Source organism: Acartia tonsa, chromosome 1 (genome assembly GCF_053477335.1).
Source record: "Acartia tonsa isolate MP-2025a chromosome 1, ASM5347733v1, whole genome shotgun sequence".
Classification (NCBI taxonomy): Eukaryota; Metazoa; Arthropoda; class Copepoda; order Calanoida; family Acartiidae; genus Acartia; species Acartia tonsa.
Genome location: NC_137260.1, coordinates 27,281,019 through 27,304,768, shown reverse-complemented (window position 1 = coordinate 27,304,768; position 23,750 = coordinate 27,281,019). Strand labels below are relative to the sequence as shown.

Here is a 23,750-nt window from a genome sequence, read left to right as displayed (position 1 = left end):
ATTAAAATATCTTAAAAATAACAAACAATTCAATACAGTTTTCAAATATGAACTTAATAACCTAAAAAGTTTCTTAACCGATTGTTTGACTATAATATCTTCTAAAACTTTGTCAACTTGTTATTACAGAGCCACACTTGGACATAATGTTACTTGTTTTATTTTATAATAATTTAGTTATGCTATTCACATATAATACAAAAGCATATTATTACGACAATATTTATCTGCTAATGATATTTTTATTATACAAATTTCCCACGTAATTATAAAGAAATTCAATACAAAGTTAATGACAATTTTATCATCAAAAATACATAAAAACATGAATTTCCAGCAAATATTAAAATTCTAAATTTAGAATAAATGTTACAAAATTTAACAAGAAATACTTTTGCAAATGTAAATTTCATATATTTTTTTTTTGTAAATTTTATAATTGAATCTAATATGTCTTTTTAAAATTAGCTTACCGCTAGATTAACAGTCACTATATCAGCCCTTTCATCGTGATGCAGGACCGTTCCTTCCATCTCTCGCCCGCCATGGGTCAAATACACCCGCTGTCCGGTCATCAGCATGCCGATGGCGGACACGCCGGCGAATCCGGGCCCTACAAGCTCGGTCTCACCGAACTCGCAAACCTTGCGGCTGTTGTCAAAACGGACCAGGTACCGGTTGGCGTCCGGACCGTGATGGTATGTGTCATACTGTTTTGTTGACTGGATGGTGGCGGGGTAGAAACGGCCGTCAATACCTGGAGCAACCACTCGGGTGCCTATAATTGACCTTTTAGCTATACGCTTTCCGGTCGACATTGTAGTGATTTTTTGTTTAGCTACAAGATTGTCTAAATCTAACTGTTTTTAAACAATTTATATGTTATTTTTTATCACTTAAAGTAAACTGTAATTTTTTTTTAAAGATCACAATAATCCTGGATCCTTGCAGCCAATACCAGATTGGATAATGGCAGATAAAATAACTTGGCCAGTTGTAACACACATATTTATATATTATATAACTCTCGCTGTATTATGTACAAAAAGACACATATGTGTTATATATTCTTTATTATATAAGACTTCACTCTATTTTCTGTATCAAACTTTATTTAAAATAAACTTTGTTCTATTCTGCTAACTTCTAGATATAACTGAAAGTTATAATAGAAATAATAAAAATCTAGAGATGTAAATTTGTCCCGTGAATGAGAAAATCTTGACACAAAATTTGTCAGAGAAATTCTGTACTCCGGGCTTTGTGTTAGACTGGTGTTGACACTCTACTGAAAACTATCAACTCCTCTTCTCTATCTCCTTCACTCACTCTCTCTCTCTCTCTCTCGCCCTTCTCCCTCTCTCTCTTTCTTCTTTATATAGCTGCTGACCGAGACTTGTCAAAACTCAGGCCGGGATCCCACACACACACGCACACACTACTATACTTACACACAAACAGGAGTGTCACGTCATCAGGACCGGGAGAGGAGAAGCTGTGGGGGTAAATAAAAGGAAAGGATTTAACAGCCCCTGGGCGACGGGGGAGAAGAGAAGGGTAGCACCGGGAGCCGTGGGGAAGGGGGTCACGTGATCAGGCCGGGCTGAACCAAAACTTCCCGATTAAGGTATATTTCATTTTACCCTTTTCTCTTTTTTATCCCCCCTCTCTCTAACCCTCCCCTCCCCACGTCTTCTAAAAAACCTCCGTTACATTTCCACTGAGAAGTTCCGCACAGCTGTTGTTGAAAGGGAGAGTGAGTAAGGAGTTGGGAAAAAAGAACGTACTTTCGGACTTACGTTAACTCAACTCGACTTTCTCCAAGCTGCCAACGGTTAATTATTTCTTTCATAGTTTTGACATCATTTTAAAGAGTTTTGTAACATAATGTTGAAGATATTTTAGTCTAGAATATATTTTTCTTTATATGTGAAACCAAAAATATCTTATAAATCTCTAAAACTGCCTAAAAAATATCTATTAATCAAAGACCTTTGTTGAAACCTGATTATCACGTGACTGTCGCTGAGTTCTGCTATTGGTCAGCTGCTTTTGTCGGTGAATTTTCTTATTGGCTGTTGAGTTGTGACGTAGCAAATTCTGAAGCTGGACCAGGAAACCCCCACAAAGTGACAACCATCCCAAAACTTTTTGTCAAACAATTTTTTGAAAGCTAATTTTGGGATTTGAGATTCTTAACTTTCCTTTAAAAAGTAACCTTTTATTGGGATTTAAAGGAAATACATGAAAAATTCGCATAAATTTTAATCAATTTTCTTAAATTTCCCTAGTAAAATGGTTGTTTTAAACTTATTGTTTGATTTTTTTGTCTAATTTATTTTGAAAAGAATTTTTATGATTTGTTTAATTTTTGCATGTTATTAAGTTAGCCTCTACCTGTAGACCGTGAAAACGTAATAGAGGGAAAAGGGATATCTTTACAAAGCAAAGATGGTGGGTTGGGGAGTGGTAAGGGGGAAGAGAGGTACAAGGAGATTTTTACGGTGGCCAAAGTGGAAGCTGTTAAACTGCCGGGTTGTTAGAAAAGGGTATGGGGGTAAGTGCCGGGTTTAGTTGCGTGTTGGTCTGTCAAGGAATGTTTGTGTGTCTGAGCTTATAGGAGGTTGTGTCATAAAGGGAAGGTACTCAAGCAAGCAGAGCAAATCAGGCCTAGCCCTAGCTTTACACACACAAACGCACCCGCAAGCTGGGCCGGGCCTAGCTGTACACACACACAAGTTAAGTCAGGCCTAGCTTCACACACACACATATCACGGGCCAGGCATGACTAGCCATGTAGTAGCTGAATAAGTCCGTGTCAGGCCTATTCAGGCTAGCCTAGCCGTACTGTCAAACACACGAGCCAGGCCTACCTCTCCAAGCTACATAAAGAAGCTCGCATGGATAAAGTAATGCTTAAAAAGTTTTTTTTTACAAAACCTACAACAGCAAAGATCTGTGATAATTTAGATTATTAAAAACTATTCTTTACTTTTTAAAAAAGCTATCATCCTTTTATAATACAATTACTTATTCATATATGGCTGTACACAAACATACTCACACACACTCACACAATGTTCAGCAGCTCTGCCTAGCCTGACTGCCTTGCTGCCACCAGAAAACAACATGCCCATAGCTGGCAGAGAACACTGTTTGTTGCCTGCCAAAATATATGTACAATTTTTGACATATCATTAATAGTACTTATTTTTCATAACAGATAAGACATCTAGCTTAATTTTTGTATATCTTTTTTAGATTAATTCAATTTCTAAGCCTTTTTTATTGAATATTTCTAAATATAGTAAGATATTTTAGCCGGCCTGCAACGGATCTTAGCATAGAATAAAACAGCTGATTTCTTGGTATTTTTTCCCTTTTCAGAACACATCCCCAAATTAGATCCCCATTCCTCTTTCTTTTCCCCTTGCAATCTTTCTACTACATCAAATTCCACTTCCTCATTTTATTACCTCACCTTCCCCATCCGAGCCAAACCTCCTTTATTTTGAATACAAGCTGCTATGACCTTGAAAGACAATAAGGCCGTGGAGAAGTGAGGGAAAGGAGTGTTTCCACCCCGTTTCTTCACATATTAGGAGGATTTAACATCAAAATTTGACATTTGCTTAAATTATGTAGTTAAAATCACCATTTAAATCATAAGATAACAGAAATTATTATCCTTTCACATCCATGATATAAATTACTTAAGAATGAGGTTGCCTATAAAAATCCTCCATAATTATCAATATTGGCGGATTTATAGTAAGATTAATCAAGTTGGTGAAAAAAATGGGGAAAGGAGTGGAAAGAAAACATGTTTTAGGATGGGGGAAAGAACTTTGATGGTTTGCTGTGGTTAAACCACAGGGGGAGGTTGAATTGGTAGATAGATAGAAAAATTAATTGATAGATAGATAGATTTACAAACTAGTTTCTGGCAGAATGGTTGTCTATACCAGAGGTAGGTATTAGTCTCCATCAAAACAAATATTTCATACTTTTTGACGTCTTCAAAGGACAAGTTCTAAAAAAATGATATTACCTATCAAACGAATATGTCACATTAGGATACATATTTACAAAATTTGCCCAATAAAATGACTTAAAGATTTATACTTTCTCCTTTGTCTGTTTTTTTTTTCATCAAAATTTTTGTCAACTTGTTATGGACATAATTGCACTTGATAAACATTATCATGAAAATATCTTTTTTTAATATATTTTTATTTCAGATTACTTATTCACTAATCGCTGGTCTGACGTCTATTGGTAATGTAATGGACTATGGACCGATAATATAATAGGCTTTATTTATAGGCATGTTAACAGTAAAGATTATGAAATACTTTGGCCTTAAAAATGACTTAAAGTACACACTATTTAAACGTTATTTTTTTAGTGTTAGTCAATTACCTGTCAAAAAGTTTTTTTAGTATTGACAGTTTTTAGATTATTTGCAGTTATTTTAAAACTTTATTTGTTTTATATTAGGATGATTTTATTTATCTCATTTAATAACTCCAAAGTTTTTGTTTTGTTTTTTATTTAAAAATATTTTTCGGACAAAATGGCTTTAAATTTACACCATCACTTATGATTTGACAACAGAATTATTAAAACAATAAAAAGTTTTAATAAAATGAAGGAAAAAATAAAAGAATCTAATACTAAACATAATTTGATAAAAACAGAATAGAAAAAAGAAAATCATCGGCAAATCGAAAATACATATATAGGTATCAGGGATAAAGAAATACTTTGTTTGTAACAATGTGCCCAATGATTCAAGGAATCATCATAATCAAAAGCAAAATGATACTTTGTGTCAATATAGCTGAAATATAAACATGTTTAAAACAATTACAGAGTTAGCACGCTTTTTAATGGTACCTTTTAGTTACAAAAATCATGACGTAATGACCGACTTTTAATGTAGAATAGCTTTTCTCTTTTAAAAAAGTGTAAGCAATAAATTTACAGTATAGATATATAACCAGACAACTACCTGGATCCTCCTTATAGGGACCTTTTTCGTCTGCTAGCAAATTGGAAATTGTAGCAATTTGGCTGTGTTAATATTCCCGACGCCATTCGTTGATTTTCAAAGACATAATTGGCACAGTGTCCTCGGGAAGGAGACTTACAGATATTTAACCCCTTCTTCCTCTAGTGTTTTACTCTTATGTTTAAGCTTAATTTAATTAAATGTATAGGGGTTTTATAAGCAGTTTAAGCCACACGGCTTCGGCTACAGCTTGTAAAATATGAGGCAGAAAAGGTAAAAAGGTGAAGCAGTGGAACATGTTCCATTGGCCTATCCCTGAATATGAGTATTTGTATTTGAATCATTAGATACAAGAAATAGTTTAATGGTTAACCTCACGAGGTAAAATGTAAGTAATAGTATAAAAGGGACACATTGATAAATAAATGGAAATTAAATATTTCGTCTCCATGTTATCGTGGAAAAGCTTGTGTCTTTCTTTACACGCTAAAATGTTACCTGCTGCTCCTCTGTTAGTTACGAGCGTGACATAGAATGTAAGATAAAATAGACTAAAAAACTATTATAACAATCTCAGAAAAATGTCATGCAGTCAAAAAAGTAACTGTGTATGAAGCTTAATTGGAATAGTGGATCAGTAAGAAGAAAAAAATACCAACTTCTAACATCCATTTTATTCTTGATAAAGAAACGTAAATAGAAAATAACCTTATGATAAAACAAGCTTAAAACACATGATTTATATATTTATTCCGGCTCGTAAAAATACTCCAAACCATATAAGGTTAGAAGCTAAATATGTATTTAAAAAGCAAAAACTTTAAATATATTTTATAAAAAGTACCGCCCTTTAAATAAGTCAAAAGCTAAGTTCAGTTATTTTTTAATTTGTATTTGTTCAGAAATGTTTATTGAACAAGGATGACGATATGCATAAAACAAAGCTACATAAATGTAATGGGTACTAAGCAATGAACATAGAGTAACTACTCTCATCTTTAAAAGCAACAAAGAAAGTTATAATTAATCCTAAAATAAAAGTAAAATCAATCTATTTCTCTTTTACAATTGCTTGAAAAAGTACTAGTTTGAAAATTAACTTTATTGTTATACCTACATAGTAGGCTTCCTACTTGAATTGTCTTAAATCTTAAAATTAATAATTTTACTTATTTATAACAGTTAGACACAGCCTGAACTTGAAACTTACTGCTAGCTATACTAACCCCATTATAGATAGACTTCGAACTTTTCATTCCTTGAAAAATCAAAGCTACTCTACAATTAGAATAGGGTCACTTAAACATGTTGAGTTTAATTTTTTTTACATGATAATATTGTCCTATCATCATGATTTTTGGAAAGGTGATTACCAGGACTACAAAACATAATTTTTTTATGAAATTTTAAATATTAAGTCTGTTCATTTTTGGAACCCTGCATCTAAACAATTTTTTTTTCATTCAGATAACTAAACAATATATTCCAATCCTTAAATTAGAAGGCGCTGTAAACCACATTCTATAACATCCGTTTGTAATCATCCTTGTTTCTATATTTTCATTCCTTCTTTTGTTTATTACGAATAAAGGGGTAAGTTAACAAAGATCCAATGAAAATACTGCAACGGATTTGAATTGCAAAGTCAAATTAATATAAAACGATTAAATAACTTTTCTTAGGCGAAGATGCAAACTTGTCTGTAGTGAAAAACGCAATTTATGTTCTTCTTTTAGAAACCTTAAATAGTTTTCTATGGTTTTTACCTATTCTTTTACTGACCCTTTACTTATATATATTTCTGTAAACAGTAGGGTAGAGTTAATAAACGAAACAGTTTTCATTTTCAACTTTTTTATGACTGGTTTTACTTCGATTTTAAGTAGATTAAAATAAGACAACTTAGGCTCATTCCAAAGAACATTATTTACTTAACATGGTTGTATGTATCTGACCCCTTTACATGGGAACACAATAGTCGACACAACATACTTATCCCTATCTCAATGGTTGCTGAGCTCACAAAGAGTAATGTTTTCAATTTGAAATTTTGCAAATCATGGCGAATTTTGCATTTGTTATGCTGATTAACATTTACAATTGCTTACCTTTGCAGGGTGTTCTTACTTGTCAGCAAATCAATTTTAATTTAGAAAAAATTCAGCATCCAACAAAAATGTATAAATATTTAAGTTACTGTTTAGACTGCAACGCAAACGCTTATAGCATAACAGAAAACTTACCCCTTTAAAAGCAATACATTATTTTGTGTGTACTTACTGTCACTTGTCTGACATGGTTTCAGCAGTAGTTACCATTTTTATTTCTAATTACTCGAACTTATCACCTTCTTAACAACTAAATGAAACAATAAACTTCTATAAACCTGGGTTAAAAATTCATACTGTTCTTTGTCGTTGGACAAATTTATTCTTGATTTAAAATTTTCTAACTATCGATTTGTTTATTTATATTGATTGTAAAATAATTAATTAGCTTTATTGTGTCAGCACTAACAAATATCTGTTGGCATTTTTTTTAAATTGATATTTTCAATGTGGGTGTATCAAAAGATTGGTGTGTTAGTTCGAGCACTCCCACAAAAATGGCGTCGGCACAAAACCACAAATTTGGTTTATTGTAGATTTTATAGCACAAGTATAATCATATCCATATTTTGGATACAAATGTATAAATATTACACATGGGATACTTAAATGCACAGCGCTTATAAATCTTTATGTAAAAACGAAGAAAAGAAAGAAGGGTGATGTTGTAAAAGGAACAAATTTTTCACAAAAAGCAACCTTCACATTGTAATTGTTTCAATGCACAAAATTTGGCAAAATTATAAATGTGGCTACATCACCAAAAATATGATTTAAAGCAATGGAAATATTAGGGCTTTTGATACTATATAGTAAGTTTTCTTTTAAATAAAATTTTTTATTTTTAACATAGATATAAGAACATCACTGAATGAAAAGAATCTTAAAGATTCTTTAGCTTCCTTAAATAAACATATTTAATTTTATCTGTAATGTTGAAATATTCTTTGTTTTACTTGCATAGTACTTCGTAGAAAACCATTATATTTATGTATATATATTTATCTTTATACTTTTTTAGCCTTCAAAAACGTATGATATTTGTAGGTTTATAAACAAGAGAGGTCAGTAACGGTAATATTATCTTCCTTTCAATATTTCACAACTACCTAAGGCTGGATTTAAATTGAAGCAGATGTATTTGTCTTTTACCTGTTTTTTTAGATTTATAAGCCTTCTAGTGCCTGCACCCCTATTATTAAGGGGATCAAAGAGGGACAAAGGGGGTAAAAAAAGCCTGTGATCTATAAACTTAAATTTGAAAATAAATTGGCCTAAAAAACATCCAAGAACCTATAGAAAGCTCCCCTAAAATAGTGATTTCAATAGGTTCTGTAGTAATTGAGAGTTTCAGACAAAAAAGCCTTACTACTTTATATTATGTAGAATTGGACAATTTAAAAACTGTCTTAGTTGTTTCTGATTCATTTTTAGATAGGGGTCAATAAAATTTAAGTTGTATGATTTTTGTGTGGTTTTGATAATGAAGCTACTCTTTAAGTACATCCGACAGTCTGACACTACTTGGTAAAAATATTTTCTCGGCTGCTATTTAAGATAAACTACTAAATGCTAAAGATATTTGTTTTTTGACTGCTAAATAAGATTAAATCCAATTTTTGGTCACAATCAACTCTAAAATCCAATTTGTCTGTCTATCTAATCGCTAAGTGAATTTAGCTTTCATTTTTCTTATTCGAAAGGAAAAAAAACATCATATTAAAATTATTATATATCTTTATTTTAAAAATATTACTTTTATATTACATAACAAACATTATAACGATAATTATTGATATGCTAAAAAACTAATGCCCTATTTTTATTTTCATATATTTTTTCTACAATGATGATATATATATATTTTGTGCTTTAGATAACTTTTGATTTTATTTATCTATGGAGTAACTTTATACGGTATCTCAACAAACAAAAAATTAAATGTTAAAACATTAAAAATTTGTGAGGTTTTTTTCTGTTTTCCAAAAATGGAAGAACATTTTAGGCAATTTAAAGGGTTTTTTTTTAATACTGATTACTGGTCATAACAGAAAAGAGAGGGGGGAAGTTTTAACAAAAAAAAAGTTATCTTTAAAGTCGCAGAAACTAAGTTCACGCATAGGCGTGCGGGAGGGTTATAGGTAGGTGTCAAAATCTAAATTGTCTTCCATTTTTTTTTCTCCTTGACCTTAAGAAAAAAAAACTTAAAACCATTACATGACCTGTAGCTCCCTATCGGTTTAGCAGTAACCAAAATTATAAGCTTTATTGAGACTGATAGACATCTTCTACTGACCAGTACTTATAATCCTTGAAGTTTAAAGCTAAATCGGTTCAGAGGTTACCAATTTCTTAAGCTGAAGACAAAAAGAAAGACAGACAGACGCACAGACATCATTCTACTCTATTTAACAGATACATGTCCCTGTACAACATACATAATCCGAATGGAATTTACGATGTATTTACAATGTATATTATCAAAGATAAAAGAATAGAAGTAATGGTTTAAAATTTAATATTTTGGTATCTATAACACAAAGTAGAATGATGTCTGTCCGTCCGTCTGTCCGTCCTTTAAGATCTCGGTAACCACTGAGCCGATCGGATTATACTCTTCAGGGAATATACCTACTCGTCCTGTGGTAGTTTTAGGCTATTTTCTTGGGGGGTGGGACACCCACAACCCCCCCAAAAAACAAAAATATCCCCCCCATTATTTGATTTTTTTTACGAATTTCGCCAAATTTTTTTTTTTGATCACCTCTTGGGTCAAAGCCCCTAGAGGCTAGGGGCGAAGCCGCTAGTTTGAAATAATTGAAAATAAAGACTTTTTAACTGCAATGAATTTATCATAAAGTTTGTTTTGCCAACTAACTGTCCCTTTCTCCTTACATTTGAAAGCTACTCTAAGCTCTAAAACTATTTATCTATTGATTATTCCTCTTAATAAGTATATAACATGTTATTATAACAAAGACTTATATGGACTTGACATAATAAAGGTCTCTCTGTCAAAGGAGGATTATCCCCTTCCTTCCCCCACACACTCTACAACAACCCCCCCCCCCCTCGCGTATTTTCTTTATGACACAAAAAAGAATGGTAGTATGGTATTAGTTGGCAAAAAATGTTTATGTGCTTTCTTTTTAAAATTCTATAAATAGGCAAAGTTTCTACTTTTCTGAGGTTACTTAACGTTTATTTGTAGGTGAGGCTGCCGCACATTTAAAGCCAATAGATAATTAAAAACTGTTTAATAAGGCCTACAAATAATTTGGAATAAACAGGATTCAGTAATGTAGTGCACAGCAAACGTAAACGGGCTTAAATATAATTTTTCTTGCGTTATCACTGACCGCTTATTGGTTTATGTTTTTCTATAAAATATGCGAACGAATAATGTGGAGTAAGCCGTCTGACAACCAGTCTTTCAAGTTATTGAGAAAAAAAACATTTTTCTTATTTCTGACAATATTTTATATTTCCTAGATATATCTTAGGAGATTTTTTTCAATGAAAAAATTTAGACATAGACTTTTAAATTGAATTTGACATTTACAGCTTTAAGCCTTTCTTTTCAGATTGTCTGAAAGGTAACCTGATATTTTTTCCAAACTTGTACAGTTTTTAGATATAAATTGCCAGTTGTTTCTTAAATTCTATAAAGTTATTTATCAAAATATAAAGTATTTCAATGTTCGTTGTTGTTTCATAAGATCACTAGAACAGTTGGACTGAATCATTTGTGTTTAAGACGAGTAGTATTAAGCCTCGACAGATTTGATACCAGATTTTGGGAGCTTAGTTTCTTTAATATTTTTTAATTAGCCCAAACATTCATTTAATAGTCTTCATATAACTAGTAAATAAATTGAATAATTTTAAATGCATATTACATGAATATGATAAAAATCTTGTCGACCGTCTGGATTGCTTAACATAAAAGGATAAAATTTAAATATTTTCTATACAAATCAATAAAATTTGTTGTATGGGACCTAAAAGAAAATAAATAAAGAAAAATTATATGAATATAGACTGAGATTTTTATCGTTCTTTGAGATTCTTCATGTTTAAAAAGGTAAAATTAATTATTAAGGTAATTATTTTAAGGAAATACTTCGAAAAGATCTACATATAGTTTTGATACATTTAACCATTGTTACATCATGATGGTTATAGTAAATAAATCACATAATTATCCTAACATAGCATAAACTTATTCTTGTTGTCAATACTGTATATTAATGTGTGTGTGACCGTCTTGATCTAATTAAAAGATATGTACAGTGTACTATAAAATATATACATATCTTTGAAAAAAGTCTTAGCGGTATAATTTATGTATATTTTTCTACGCGGTAGCTATTTGGCAGTTAAGCAAATTAAAACATTTTCCCCTACTTAAAATATATTCTAGATCACATAGGCTTTTGTCTTTTTGAAAAGCATATTAAATGGAAGGAGTTTAAACTTTCAACTTTTTCGCCAATCAAAAATGGGTTATAATTAAAATATTTTTTTTTGCAATATTTATTGGGTGTCACAGAATTGGCATAAAATACTTGTATGTTTTTTTAAGAAAAGAGGAATATTTTCATCTGCCTGACTGATTAAGTGCGAAGATATCACAGAATGTTACAAAGTTTTGACTGTTGTTTGCTTGACGAGGTTGTAGAACCCTTCTTACCAACAAAGCCAGTTGATTTAGACCTCTGAATTGTAAGCTGGTCAATTTAGAGCAGTTTTAAAATGTAAGAAAAAAACTAAAGTGATAAATTTCATTGGAATCTCAAATAATTATGCCAAGTATTTCAAAATGAAATCTTTCAACTGACTAATAAAAAGAAATTATTGTTTATATAAATCAGTCTACCCTTTGAGGGTCAATTTTAAATATCATACATCAAATTTAAAATTCTGCTCTACATCACTTTTTTAAACAAATGGAAAGCTCTTAATTGACCAGCTACCTGGATTTCACCACTTGCTCCAGAATTTTCGTCTGATAGTACAACTTCATGCAGATCTAAAATAAAAATAAATAAAATCAGAAATTTAGATCTTCATAATTTTTTTTCTGCTGTTAATAAAGAATTCGCTTTATTTTCGCTAAGTGCAAACTATTTAGACTGTCAGGCATTTATCTTAAGTATCTAAAAAAACAGCCATCTATCTTAAATAGCAGGCGCGAAGACCAAGTTTTGATTGAATCCTAGCTTACTGACAGTCAGAGGGTAAGACAATTCTAACTTTAGAGAAGCTTCGCTCCTAAAAAGGGCCACTTATCATTGATTAAAAGATACCAATATACACAAAACATATAACTAACCCATTTTCCTAATAGAGATTCATAAATAGAATGCACCAATGAAGTATTTCAGTTATTTAATTTTTCTTAATTTAATTATCTGTACTTTGAAAAAATCTTCTTCTAGGTATACAAACAAAAAGCAAAGTAATGAAGTTAAAGGAATTAAGCCCAAACCCTTACAATAACCATCTTTTCTGTTTTCTTTCCAAAATCTGTTAATATTCCTCCCCCCTCAAAAAAAATATTCTAATTTATTGTTTAATTTTACTCGCAACGCTAGACAATAATCTTAGACATTTACAGGTTAGTTTCAGCCACTAAAAGATTCAAATTTACAACATATTGAGTTACACTTTATCACTTCTGTAAAAACTAGGACAGCTTATATTCATAACATTTAAGATTCTAGAATATTTGCTCATATACAATTACTTGTTTTAATAAAAGACAAATATTTAATCTTCCCCTTTTCTCCACTCAGTTAATATAAATTTAACTTATCCTAATTTTGTTTCTGTTTATACTATAACTAGCAGCCACGCCCCTAGGGGCAGATTCTCTGTGTGTTTTTTTTTTTTTAAATAGGCCCTTGTTAGGTTTGGGCATTTTATTTAGTTACTAATTCTTAGTATTTTAGAAAACATTTTGCGTGTTCAAAAGGGTGAACTAAAAACCAAAAAGGTAACAGAGCCATAAAAAGTGAATACAGCCGCAAAAATATAATAATTTTTTGGTTGGGCTGTAAAAAGGTTTAACTCCAATAAATTTACACTGTCTAGTTATCAAATTGGAAGCGAAACTTTTCTTCGTTTAAATTATAAAACTGTAATCGAATTCTTCAGATTTAGACAACAAAAAAACCTTACTACTTTATATAATAGGATATTAAATTCTAAATATTTAAATTTCGAAATGATCATTTTCATTATTATGGCGAACAGCAAAAAAGTTTTTATACTAAGATTTACAAAAAAGAAATATTTTAAAATTAATATTAATTCAACTTTTAGAAGAAGTATTTTATATGTTATTTGCCCTTGTACTTTTTAAAATTGCGTTATTCTTGGAGTACTAATTATCTGTCACCGAGTAATTGCTTGTTTTCAGTGATATTTCATCTGAATCTTCCCGTTTTTCTAATTCTGCAATTCCTTTTATCTCATTTACTTTGAATGTCTATTTACTATTACAATTAAGAATAAGAACATACCTACATTTTCCAAAAATGAAACTAAAAATGTAAAATTGATGGGTTGATTCTAATATGTCTAATTCAATGATCAAAGTAATTCTCTAAGGATGCACCTTCGGAGAGACGGACTGAAACTAAATATAGACAAGCTACGCTTCTAAAAATATAATTATTTAGTATATATTGCACATGCAGGGACGTCCAATCATTTCGATTTTAAGGAGGGTAAAATGAGGGGTTTTAAAGTTTGAGGGGGTTAATCTGATTTATTTTTTTTTTAATTTTGAGGAGGTAAAATAAGGATATTCAGCCTTTTAAGAGGGTAAACACCCCTCAACTCCCACCCCTGAATGTCTATGTACACCTGTTTTAAGTCTCGCTGTTATTTTTAATTTTTATTATCATCCTTGTTAAAAGAAAATTAGAGTTGTTTTGTTGCTCTAAATGAAATTGAAATTACAATGCTAGCAATGTTGCAATCAGGGAAAAGGGATGAACATTCTACACTGTGCATTAATGTAAATTTCTTGGGATGGTTTTAAACTATTATACTGGCATTCCCGCCCTATTGGGGCGAAGCAACTAGTTTGCTATATGTAATTAAGCCAATAAACATGTAGAATAAAATACCATAAAGACTAATTTGTTATAAAAAATTAAATAAAAAACTCTTCTTTTTTATAAAAATTCTACTCATACTCCACCCTATGGTTGCAACTAATTATAAGAAAAGTGAAAGTGAAGATCCTCACTCTTTTTCTTCTCTGAACAAATCAGGGAAAAAAGAAAAGGATAACTAGGCACATTAAAAAATAAAATGCCAAATCTAAAATAGAATTAATCACTACCAAGAACGTTAAAGAGGGGTTGATGGGGGGGGGGGGGGGGATACACAAAAAAATATTGCTTGTTTTTACATTTATTTGACAAATTAATATTACCCTCAAATTAAAATGAATAAATTTTAGTCTTTTATGCTATTTAAATATCTGGAAAGGTCGACGTAGGATTGATTCATATTTCATTTTCCTAGTTCAATATTACTCACAAATTTTTTTTAAAAATTCCGCCAATTTATGATTTTCTTTTCTTTTCCTTGTATCGCTGAGCTTAAGCTCTGTATCCAGCTAATTAAATAAACAAAACAAAATTACGAGAACCAAGCTAGAGTGGAGGGCAAACACTTCCGCCAAATGTATCACATATTAAAATTATTAGTATAACACATATGGTGGTTTCCTCAAAGACCCTAGTAGAGCACAACCCTCCATCCCCCCCCCCCCTATTTTAAAATAAATTGAAAACAAGAGGAGGGTTTATTTAAAGTAATCATAGGTTATTTTGTATCAGGTACTGGGTGTATTGTTAGTGCAAGGCCCGCAGGGTTAAGGACTCTTGAAGGGGTTAGGCATCGGGAATTTATTTTAGAATAAAGGGTGTGTTCAGTGCTCGAAAAGAACCGTACAAGTTGTCCTTTCCCCGCTGCTTTATGCAGCATGCTTACTTACATTCCTTCCCCTTATTAGCATATTTGACTAATTTGAATCGCCTTGTGACCATATAACATAAAACATATACGGAAATAATTGGACACCAGCTAGAGCTAATCTTATTGTCTCAACCATGACACTTTGGTTGAGCTTGACTTCCGAATTAGCGGGAAGTTCACGAGATCAGTTGGCGAACATACAAACCCCCAATACCAGGAACCATCAAGATTCAACAGCAGGTTTGAATATAGATTTATTGATGAAATTATTTCAAAGACCTGAAATTACAATATCAATTAGTTCATAATTCCAGTTATTTATAACCACGTAATCTTATTTGCTTTTTAAAATCATTTTTCTCTACGGTAAAAAATCTTTGGAAACTTTGGCTTTAAAGGAAAATTATTTGGTTTAATAAATCATTGTTAAATGCAACAATAAGGCACATAAAAATTACTAAAACATATATTAATCATAATTAAGTTTCATGCTTAGCTGGCTAAAGCCTTTTTAAAACTACATATAATCGTCCTATACACCATACTTCTTAATAAAATTAACAAATTCTACCTGAAGCTCTTATGGTTTCAAATCCCTGGTATACTAGGGTCGTTCACACACTATGAGACCAATGATAGGCCCAATTTTGTTCTCCGAAATCTTCACACTCTCATATCTCATTCAAAAGTGAAAAACGTGGGCGCATATAAACAATCCATGCTGCGTCACTTTATGAAGGGAAAGTCAAAAAAGACGACATTTGCGCTTAATTCTAGGTTAATGATAAGGAATTTAATTTCGAACTTGATAAACACAAAGCTTCCTCGAAAAGAGGTTAAGACACACCCCCCGTTTGAAAGTCAAATTAACTTCCTTAACGAGATTCAAGGTTTTTTTGCGCTGAGCACTAGCAACATTTCTCACTAAACTCAACTCACCATAATCACATGAGAATGGCCACATCCCGAAAACGTGACAATTTTGCTCCTAACTAAATGAAACCCCGTGAAATGCATACACAATATTATACTCCTCACTAGGACTCATAATACCTCACATTTTAGGATAGAAGGATGGGGATTGGTTTGTACCATACAACATTCCGTGCACATGACAATCACAAGATCACATACACAAATCCTAAAATAGATAATCCTATTAATCATGATGTTGTAATATAACAACTATACTAAATAATAATCATTTCATAATCAATAGGTAATAAATCATTATTAATAAATCAATAAGTACCTACGAAATCAGGTTGAAATGTAAATGTAAACAATAATGGTAAAAATAAAACGAAATAAATCTTAGACAAGAAAATTAAGATTTATAGGTACTTAAAACTAAATTTGTTAAGCATCAAAAAGAGTAGTAAGAAAAAATTTTTCAAATCCTTGGGCAGAAAGTTTTTCAAACCTAATGAATAAGAACTGTAATATCTTAATCAACAATAAAACTTTTTAATACTTAAAGAATAGCAAAATAATAATATCTTCGTTAGAATTTTCATTGAAATTATGAAAAAAAATACCAATTTTTCTTTGTAAAAAAATGAGACTTTAAATATGAATTTTCAATCATTCCTTGATCTGAATAAAAATGTTTTACTTGATTGAAATTCATATATAATTTTTTTAAAAATATCTGCTAAAAAAAATACTTGATTTTTTTCTTAGAATAAATATCGAATCACGCAACCTCGACACATTTATTCCTTTTTGTTAAACTTTCCAGGTAAGTTTTAAAATGAATTGTACTTTTGAAAAGAAATTAAACTCAATAAAATTAAATTTGAGCATATGAAATAGAAGAATATTTAATCGCATTTCATTTGATTCTTATTTTAGGCATAAAAATAGGCATATGAAAAATGTGGCTTTTTACTAAAAAAAATCTCAATTTCCATAAAATAAGAATCAATTATTAATCATAATTTTTAACAACTGCCTGACTGATACAGCATGTTCTTCTAGGGGAGATTTATCTGTCAGTCTGAACAAGACTCTTGCAGTCTTTCTCCCATCCTCAATTCTCGTCACTCGGCCCATCCTCAAACATCTCATCAGGGGATTGGTACTCGTAACCAGAACTATATCTCCGTCAGCTAGTGGCTCTGCCATCTCATCCTTCCACTTGGACATCCGTAATATCTTCGGTAGGATCTCCTGGCGGTAGGCAGTCCAAAACTGGGCAGACAAGTCTTCCAACAACTTCAACCTGGAGGAAATTTGGTCCTCCGGTTTCATCGCCACATTGCACAACGGCTGGCGGTCAACATTTCCCAGCAGCTGGCCAGGGGTGATCAGCCGCCAATTCTCCACGTCGTTCGCAGCTTCTATCGTCAATGGTCTGCTATTCATCAACTTGCTGACCTCCGCCAACAGCACCAGGAGCTCGTTGAAATTAACAGAACTATTCACCAACTTCTTGGACAGCAATCTCTTGGTTAATCCCACCATTTTCTCAGCCTGCCCAATATAATGGTGGGCTCGGGCCGGGATCTGAGACCAAGAAAACTCTACCTGGCTGCCCAACTTCTGCTCTAAAACTTTGCGAGCACCGGATAATTGTGTGCCCATGTCGCTTACTATGATCTTCGGCAGACAATGAACAGCTTCCAACTTGCGCAGGGACAACAGGATACTGCTGGTATCATACTTTTCCAAGGCATCTAACCATAACGCCCCTGAGAACCTGCAGACCACCACGAACACCCACACCTTCTTCGTTGCTGTCTGACTCCTCGTTTTGGCGGCAGCTCTCCTTGTAACCAGCGGACCCATCAGGTCGACTTGCACAGCTTCAAAAGGCCTGCTCGGGACCAACTTGTCAGGTAACACGTCCTTCATGGTAGCACGACATTCCTTAGCCCTCTCAACACTGCAGGGCCAACATTTCTTCACTTCCATGATGGCCAACCTCCTTGCCTTCACAATCCAGCACCAACGGCGGCTCTCAGCTAAAGTTCCACGGACACCAGAGTGAAGCTCAACATGCGCTTTTCTCATAAAAACAGCAGCTAACCAATTACCAGGCTCCAAAATTATTAAACCTGGCATGTCTTCAAATATCATTTTACGGCCGCCAGTAATGGCGTCAATGACTGGCTGTCCTCGACCAACCATTTTAAGAATCCTCATCTCCCTGGTCACATAATTTCCACCGGGACCAACGACAGGCCAGGTCAATGATACTTCATGCACTAATGGATTTAATGACGCATAATTGCCTTTAGCGTCATTTATCCACTCATCTTCTTGGCTTCGTGACACAATGAAAAGTTCCGCCGCCGCCATAAAATTGTACAAAGACGGCTTGTACACAGAATCTGCGGCTGCTACATGACTACCAGCGGCTGTAGTCTTACCTTCTTATCTGCTCTTTAGCTTCTTCAACCAGGTGTTCGCAACTTGCAGGACAGCTGCCATAATACGTTTGGCCTGTCCAAATGATCTCCTGTGCTTAAACCTAAAGACATCTTCAGCGGCTTCTCCGGCAACTTTCATTGAACATAACTTAACCATTTTGGTATTCAACTCCTCTGGGGGTAAAACCTGCTTGACTTCTTCGGCAGTTTTCACCGGCCACGCACTTTCATCCTGGCGCAACCATTCTGGGCCCAATCTGTACCTGGAACCTGGTCCCAAATCTGATACCTTGCAGGTGCTTCTGGTGCCCAAATCTGCAACGTTGTGCGTCCCCGGGACCCACCTCCAGTCATCCTTGTTGGTTGCAGATTGAATTTCTCCAATACGATGAGAATTAAATGTGTTCAGCATAGCACTGTTGGAAACTATTTGTGATAAAACACACGATGAATCAGTAAAGTACATCACTCTGATAATATCAAAGGGCAGGGCATCTCTGACAGACTTTGCCAACCTTGTGGACATTTGGCATCCCATCAACTCAAGGCGTGGAATTGACTCACACTTGACCGGCGCAACTCTGGACTTAGTGGCTAGCAGAAACGTTTCAAATCCTTGTCTAGTTGGCCACCTCAAATATGCATTAGATGCATAAGCCTCTGATGACCCATCCGAAAACATCATCAAGGATGGAAGGCCAGTTGGTTCATCCGGGACCACACAACGGTCAAACTCCAATTTAGCGACCTCAGCTCTGTCCTCCAGCGACTGAACAAGTTCATCCCGTAGACTTTTTGGAATGAAATCTTGCCAGCCCAAATTCAGCAAACATGTTTTCCGCAGGACAAGTTTAATTCTCAACAGAATAGGGCTGCAAAGCCCGATCGGGTCGAAGGTTTGGGCGGCGAACCTGTGGACCATCTTCTTTGTCAGATTCTCGTCCAAGGCGTCCTGGAGGTTGTACAAATCAGCATCCTCTTTCACCTTCCTTCCCTTGACTTTACCATCTTGGTTGACTCTTGTGGCGATGGACAACACATCGGTGGCTGGCTTCCATATCAGCCCGAGAACCTTGGTAGGCTGGCAATCATCTCCAGAATAAATGACTTGTTTGAAGGAAAAACTACCTTTGCCGATAATCCTGTCGGCCTCTTTCATCATCTCCTTGGCTTCTGGCTTCGATCCTGCTCCCGAAATAACGTCATCTATGAAGCTGTGCTTCTCAAGCTTGACTGCAACTGGAATCTGAGGTAACTTGAATTCCTCATCAGGGTAGGTAGGTATTTGTGGCTCCTTCCATAATTCAGGTTTGGCAACAATTTCACTACCGTTTATTTGTCCCTCTCCATACATCTCCTTGACCTCTGCTTCACTCTTTCCGCCGAACAGGCGGGACGTCAACTTCAGGGCTGTAACTGCCAAATTTCCCGCAGCTAACTCGCCGAAATTTACAACTTTGGTCAGGTAAATTTCAAGTGGACCATCTGGCGTCGGGGAAAATAAAACTCTCTTCATCTGGCTGTCGAACTCTGTGGCCAGGATGGAGTTATAAAACTTGGAGATATCCGCGGTTATACCAACCTTGTAACCGCGGAAAAGCATCAAATGATAAAAAATCTTCTGCATCGGCGGCGGGCCTCCCAGCATTATGTTATTAAAACTGGTACCCTTGAACGTCAGAGAACTATTTGCACACAATCGCATGGGTGTGGAACTTGAATCCTCCTTGAAAGCAACCACTATTGATGAACAAGACTTAGGTCCTTCATACTGCAATTCTTCAGGCGTGGCTTTTTGAAAAACGCCTCTTCTTATGGCGTCGTTGAATACCTCCACATACATTCCATAGGTACCTTCCTTGACCATTCTGGCACGATCCTTTTCAGCAATTTTGCGGGCTAAACTCTCATTGTAGGGTAAAGTGTGAGGATCTTCAATATAAGCATATTGACCTGTCCACTTGTTGGACTGCAAGTCTAGGGTTAAACCTGCCTCAATTATCCTCTGCCTCTCACGCTGGTCCCAGGTAGTGCCGTCGGCCATAGCCTTGCACTCTTGACAAGCAGTACATCCTGGACAAAGTGCCTGCGGCTGTACGCCAAACGATTCAGACGTCAGAAAGTCTGGCAAAGTGCCTCCACTGACACTGACAGCCTTATAAGCCGACTTTTGATCTCCAGCTCCACCATCAGCACTCGTACAGATAAAACCACTACCAAAAATGGTTCGCCACAACATAGACTGGCCCACTTTCTGGTAGGTTGAAGGAAACACGTCAGGATGTGTATTTCCAATGATGATATCTAAGCCTCCACTAATATATGTAAACCTTTCTGGCGGCATTTTAAATATCTCGGCGGCAGTTTCGGGGTGGACCGAGCGCATCTCGTTGGCCCCGCCGAGGGTAGGCATGACAGCTGCCTCAAACTCCCTCAAATTGCCGTCCCTATCCTTCAGATAAAACACAACATTGCGGCAGGAAGACTCACTGCCATCAGCTACAGAAATAGTTGTATATCTGCCGGTAGATTTCAGCTTCAACTTGTTGGATAACTTCTCAGACACAAGTGGCAAATTTGCCCCGGAGTCAAACATTACCGTGGCGTGGCAGGTGCCGCCGCCAGGTGCTACAACAGGAACTAACTGAAGTAAGAAGGTACAGGGGCTGGGTGCAGAACTTGACTTGTAAACTGTATTCACACCAGCACTAGCCTCATGGAGTAACCTGGAATGGTATCTGTCGCAATTATTGGTACCACAAACACCAAGCTTATCCGATTTATTACATTTGTCAGCAGTATGGCCGTCACATAGGCAAAGTTCACATAATTTCTTCTGCTGGACAACTTTCTTTCGGTCAACCACATCCATCTTCTTAAACGTGAGGCAACGGAAAATCGGGTGTTTCTCCTTGCAGCTCTCCACAGGACATGTACTGTTCCACTTGGAAGCCTTGTCCTTTCCAGCCTTACCATTCTTATTGTCGCTGCGGCCAGATACTTGCGCGGCGGCAGCTCTGTCACGATTTCTCTTGCCGGCGCCACTGTCATAGGACATATCACCGGCCAACATGGCACCCCTGGTCCTCTCCAGCAGTTCTACAATCTTCGGGATGTTTGGTTGGTTCATGCTACCTAGCTCCATCATAATTTTGTCTCTCAAATTTTCAGGGCACTTGTCTTTAAAAATATGAATAAGAGTCAGGTGGTTGTAATCCTTAGCTGCAGAACCAACGATGGCTTCTACCTCCTGCATCATGCTCTTGAAGGTAGCAATTGCGCTAACCACGTCCACAGGTTTATCCACAGGTTTCATCTTGTTCAACTTGGTTAAAATCCTCATGAACCGGCGAGTGTTTGATAAAAACATCTGATCAAGAAACGCCCATTGTTCATTATGATCTCTAATCGCTGACACTTGCTTGCATAGTTCCGGGTTGGTTATCACCTTCTCCATACACAACATCAGACTTAACCTCTGGTCAGCAAATCCATAACCAGAACATAGATCTTTAAAGACCTGTTTAAAGTTTGGGTAATCCGTGTCAGTACCGTCGAACGACGGCAACAAACTGTTGTCCCAGCGCCCATACTGCGGGTTGGAACTCCGAATATCCACAGCAGACATACTTCTGGAGAGCATGGCAGGTGTCCCACTCTCATCCAGATTAGATGAACGACGTTCCATCTCTCTAAGCCTTCGGTACATATCACGTACTTCTTGGCGCAACTCCACGGAAATTTTAAGCACTCCCATGTCCATCTTCACCTTCTCAATGACGTCAAGGTTCCTGGCGACAGTGCTTGACCTCGCGTCATCTGAATCATTGTCAAGCCAGTACAGAATTTTTGTACACTGCTCCAACGACGCATAAACTTTATCTGCAACAGTTTTCTGCTCACTAGCTTCATCCAAATCACGCTTGAACTCGCGCAGCTCACTAGTCTCCACGGCAGGTTTTAGACTTTTTATTAGGTCAGATTGGTCCTTGACCTCACTAAAAATGTCACGAATTGATTTTACAGTCACATTTTCACATGAACTAAAACTTTGGCAGGCTTTTAGATTGTCATAAAACACTTTTAACTGTTCATCAAAAACTTCTAGCCTTTCACTGCCAATAGCGATAGCTCGCTCAATTTTCTGCTTTTTGGTTAGTGGCATATTGATTCACTAGGTACTTATTTCACAGAAAAATTGTCACAGTTTATTGCATCAATAATTCACTGGATGCTATTGATCTCTTGATGAATGCTAACGCCTATTCATCAGATACTTTGAAATTGTCTCAACCATGACACTTTGGTTGAGCTTGACTTCCGAATTAGCGGGAAGTTCACGAGATCAGTTGGCGAACATACAAACCCCCAATACCAGGAACCATCAAGATTCAACAGCAGGTTTGAATATAGATTTATTGATGAAATTATTTCAAAGACCTGAAATTACAATATCAATTAGTTCATAATTCCAGTTATTTATAACCACGTAATCTTATTTGCTTTTTAAAATCATTTTTCTCTACGGTAAAAAATCTTTGGAAACTTTGGCTTTAAAGGAAAATTATTTGGTTTAATAAATCATTGTTAAATGCAACAATAAGGCACATAAAAATTACTAAAACATATATTAATCATAATTAAGTTTCATGCTTAGCTGGCTAAAGCCTTTTTAAAACTACATATAATCGTCCTATACACCATACTTCTTAATAAAATTAACAAATTCTACCTGAAGCTCTTATGGTTTCAAATCCCTGGTATACTAGGGTCGTTCACACACTATGAGACCAATGATAGGCCCAATTTTGTTCTCCGAAATCTTCACACTCTCATATCTCATTCAAAAGTGAAAAACGTGGGCGCATATAAACAATCCATGCTGCGTCACTTTATGAAGGGAAAGTCAAAAAAGACGACATTTGCGCTTAATTCTAGGTTAATGATAAGGAATTTAATTTCGAACTTGATAAACACAAAGCTTCCTCGAAAAGAGGTTAAGACACTTATGTAATCTTAATGTATCTTTTTTCTCTTTTTTTATCCTTTACTTGAAAATACCATAATGGTAGCTAATTGAGAAGAAAATAGGATACCAGATTCATAATCAGTGTTAATAAGGGTTTAACTGCTAAATTGAAATTTTTTACGTGAGATTTAAGCAAGAACATTATATCAGTGGAGAACATTAACAAGAAAAAATCTTAAAAATCAAAAGCAACCATGAAGAGAGAAAATTTAGATATATTTAAGATT

At 34.8% G+C, this 23,750-nt stretch overlaps 2 protein-coding genes across 2 annotated transcripts in view; both read right to left on the bottom strand.

The window, feature by feature from the left end:
• Window positions 1–1,440, bottom strand: part of LOC145316488 (uncharacterized) — a 117,439-nt gene extending 115,999 nt beyond the window's left edge. The window contains exon 1 of the mRNA XM_080157050.1: window positions 474–1,440. Within this exon, the coding sequence (XP_080013176.1) occupies window positions 474–818 (345 nt within the window). The 5' untranslated portion in view covers window positions 819–1,440. The remainder of the gene's footprint in view (window positions 1–473) is intronic.
• A 7,490-nt stretch (window positions 1,441–8,930) lies between these two features.
• The window catches only part of LOC145327024 (serine/threonine-protein kinase NIM1-like), a 106,366-nt gene continuing 91,546 nt past the window's right edge, over window positions 8,931–23,750 (bottom strand). Inside the window, exons 17-18 of the mRNA XM_080170508.1 lie at window positions 12,099–12,154; window positions 8,931–11,840 (exon numbers count right to left, since the gene is read on the bottom strand). Coding sequence (XP_080026634.1) covers window positions 11,754–11,840; window positions 12,099–12,154 — 143 coding nt within the window. The 3' untranslated portion in view covers window positions 8,931–11,753. The remainder of the gene's footprint in view (window positions 11,841–12,098; window positions 12,155–23,750) is intronic.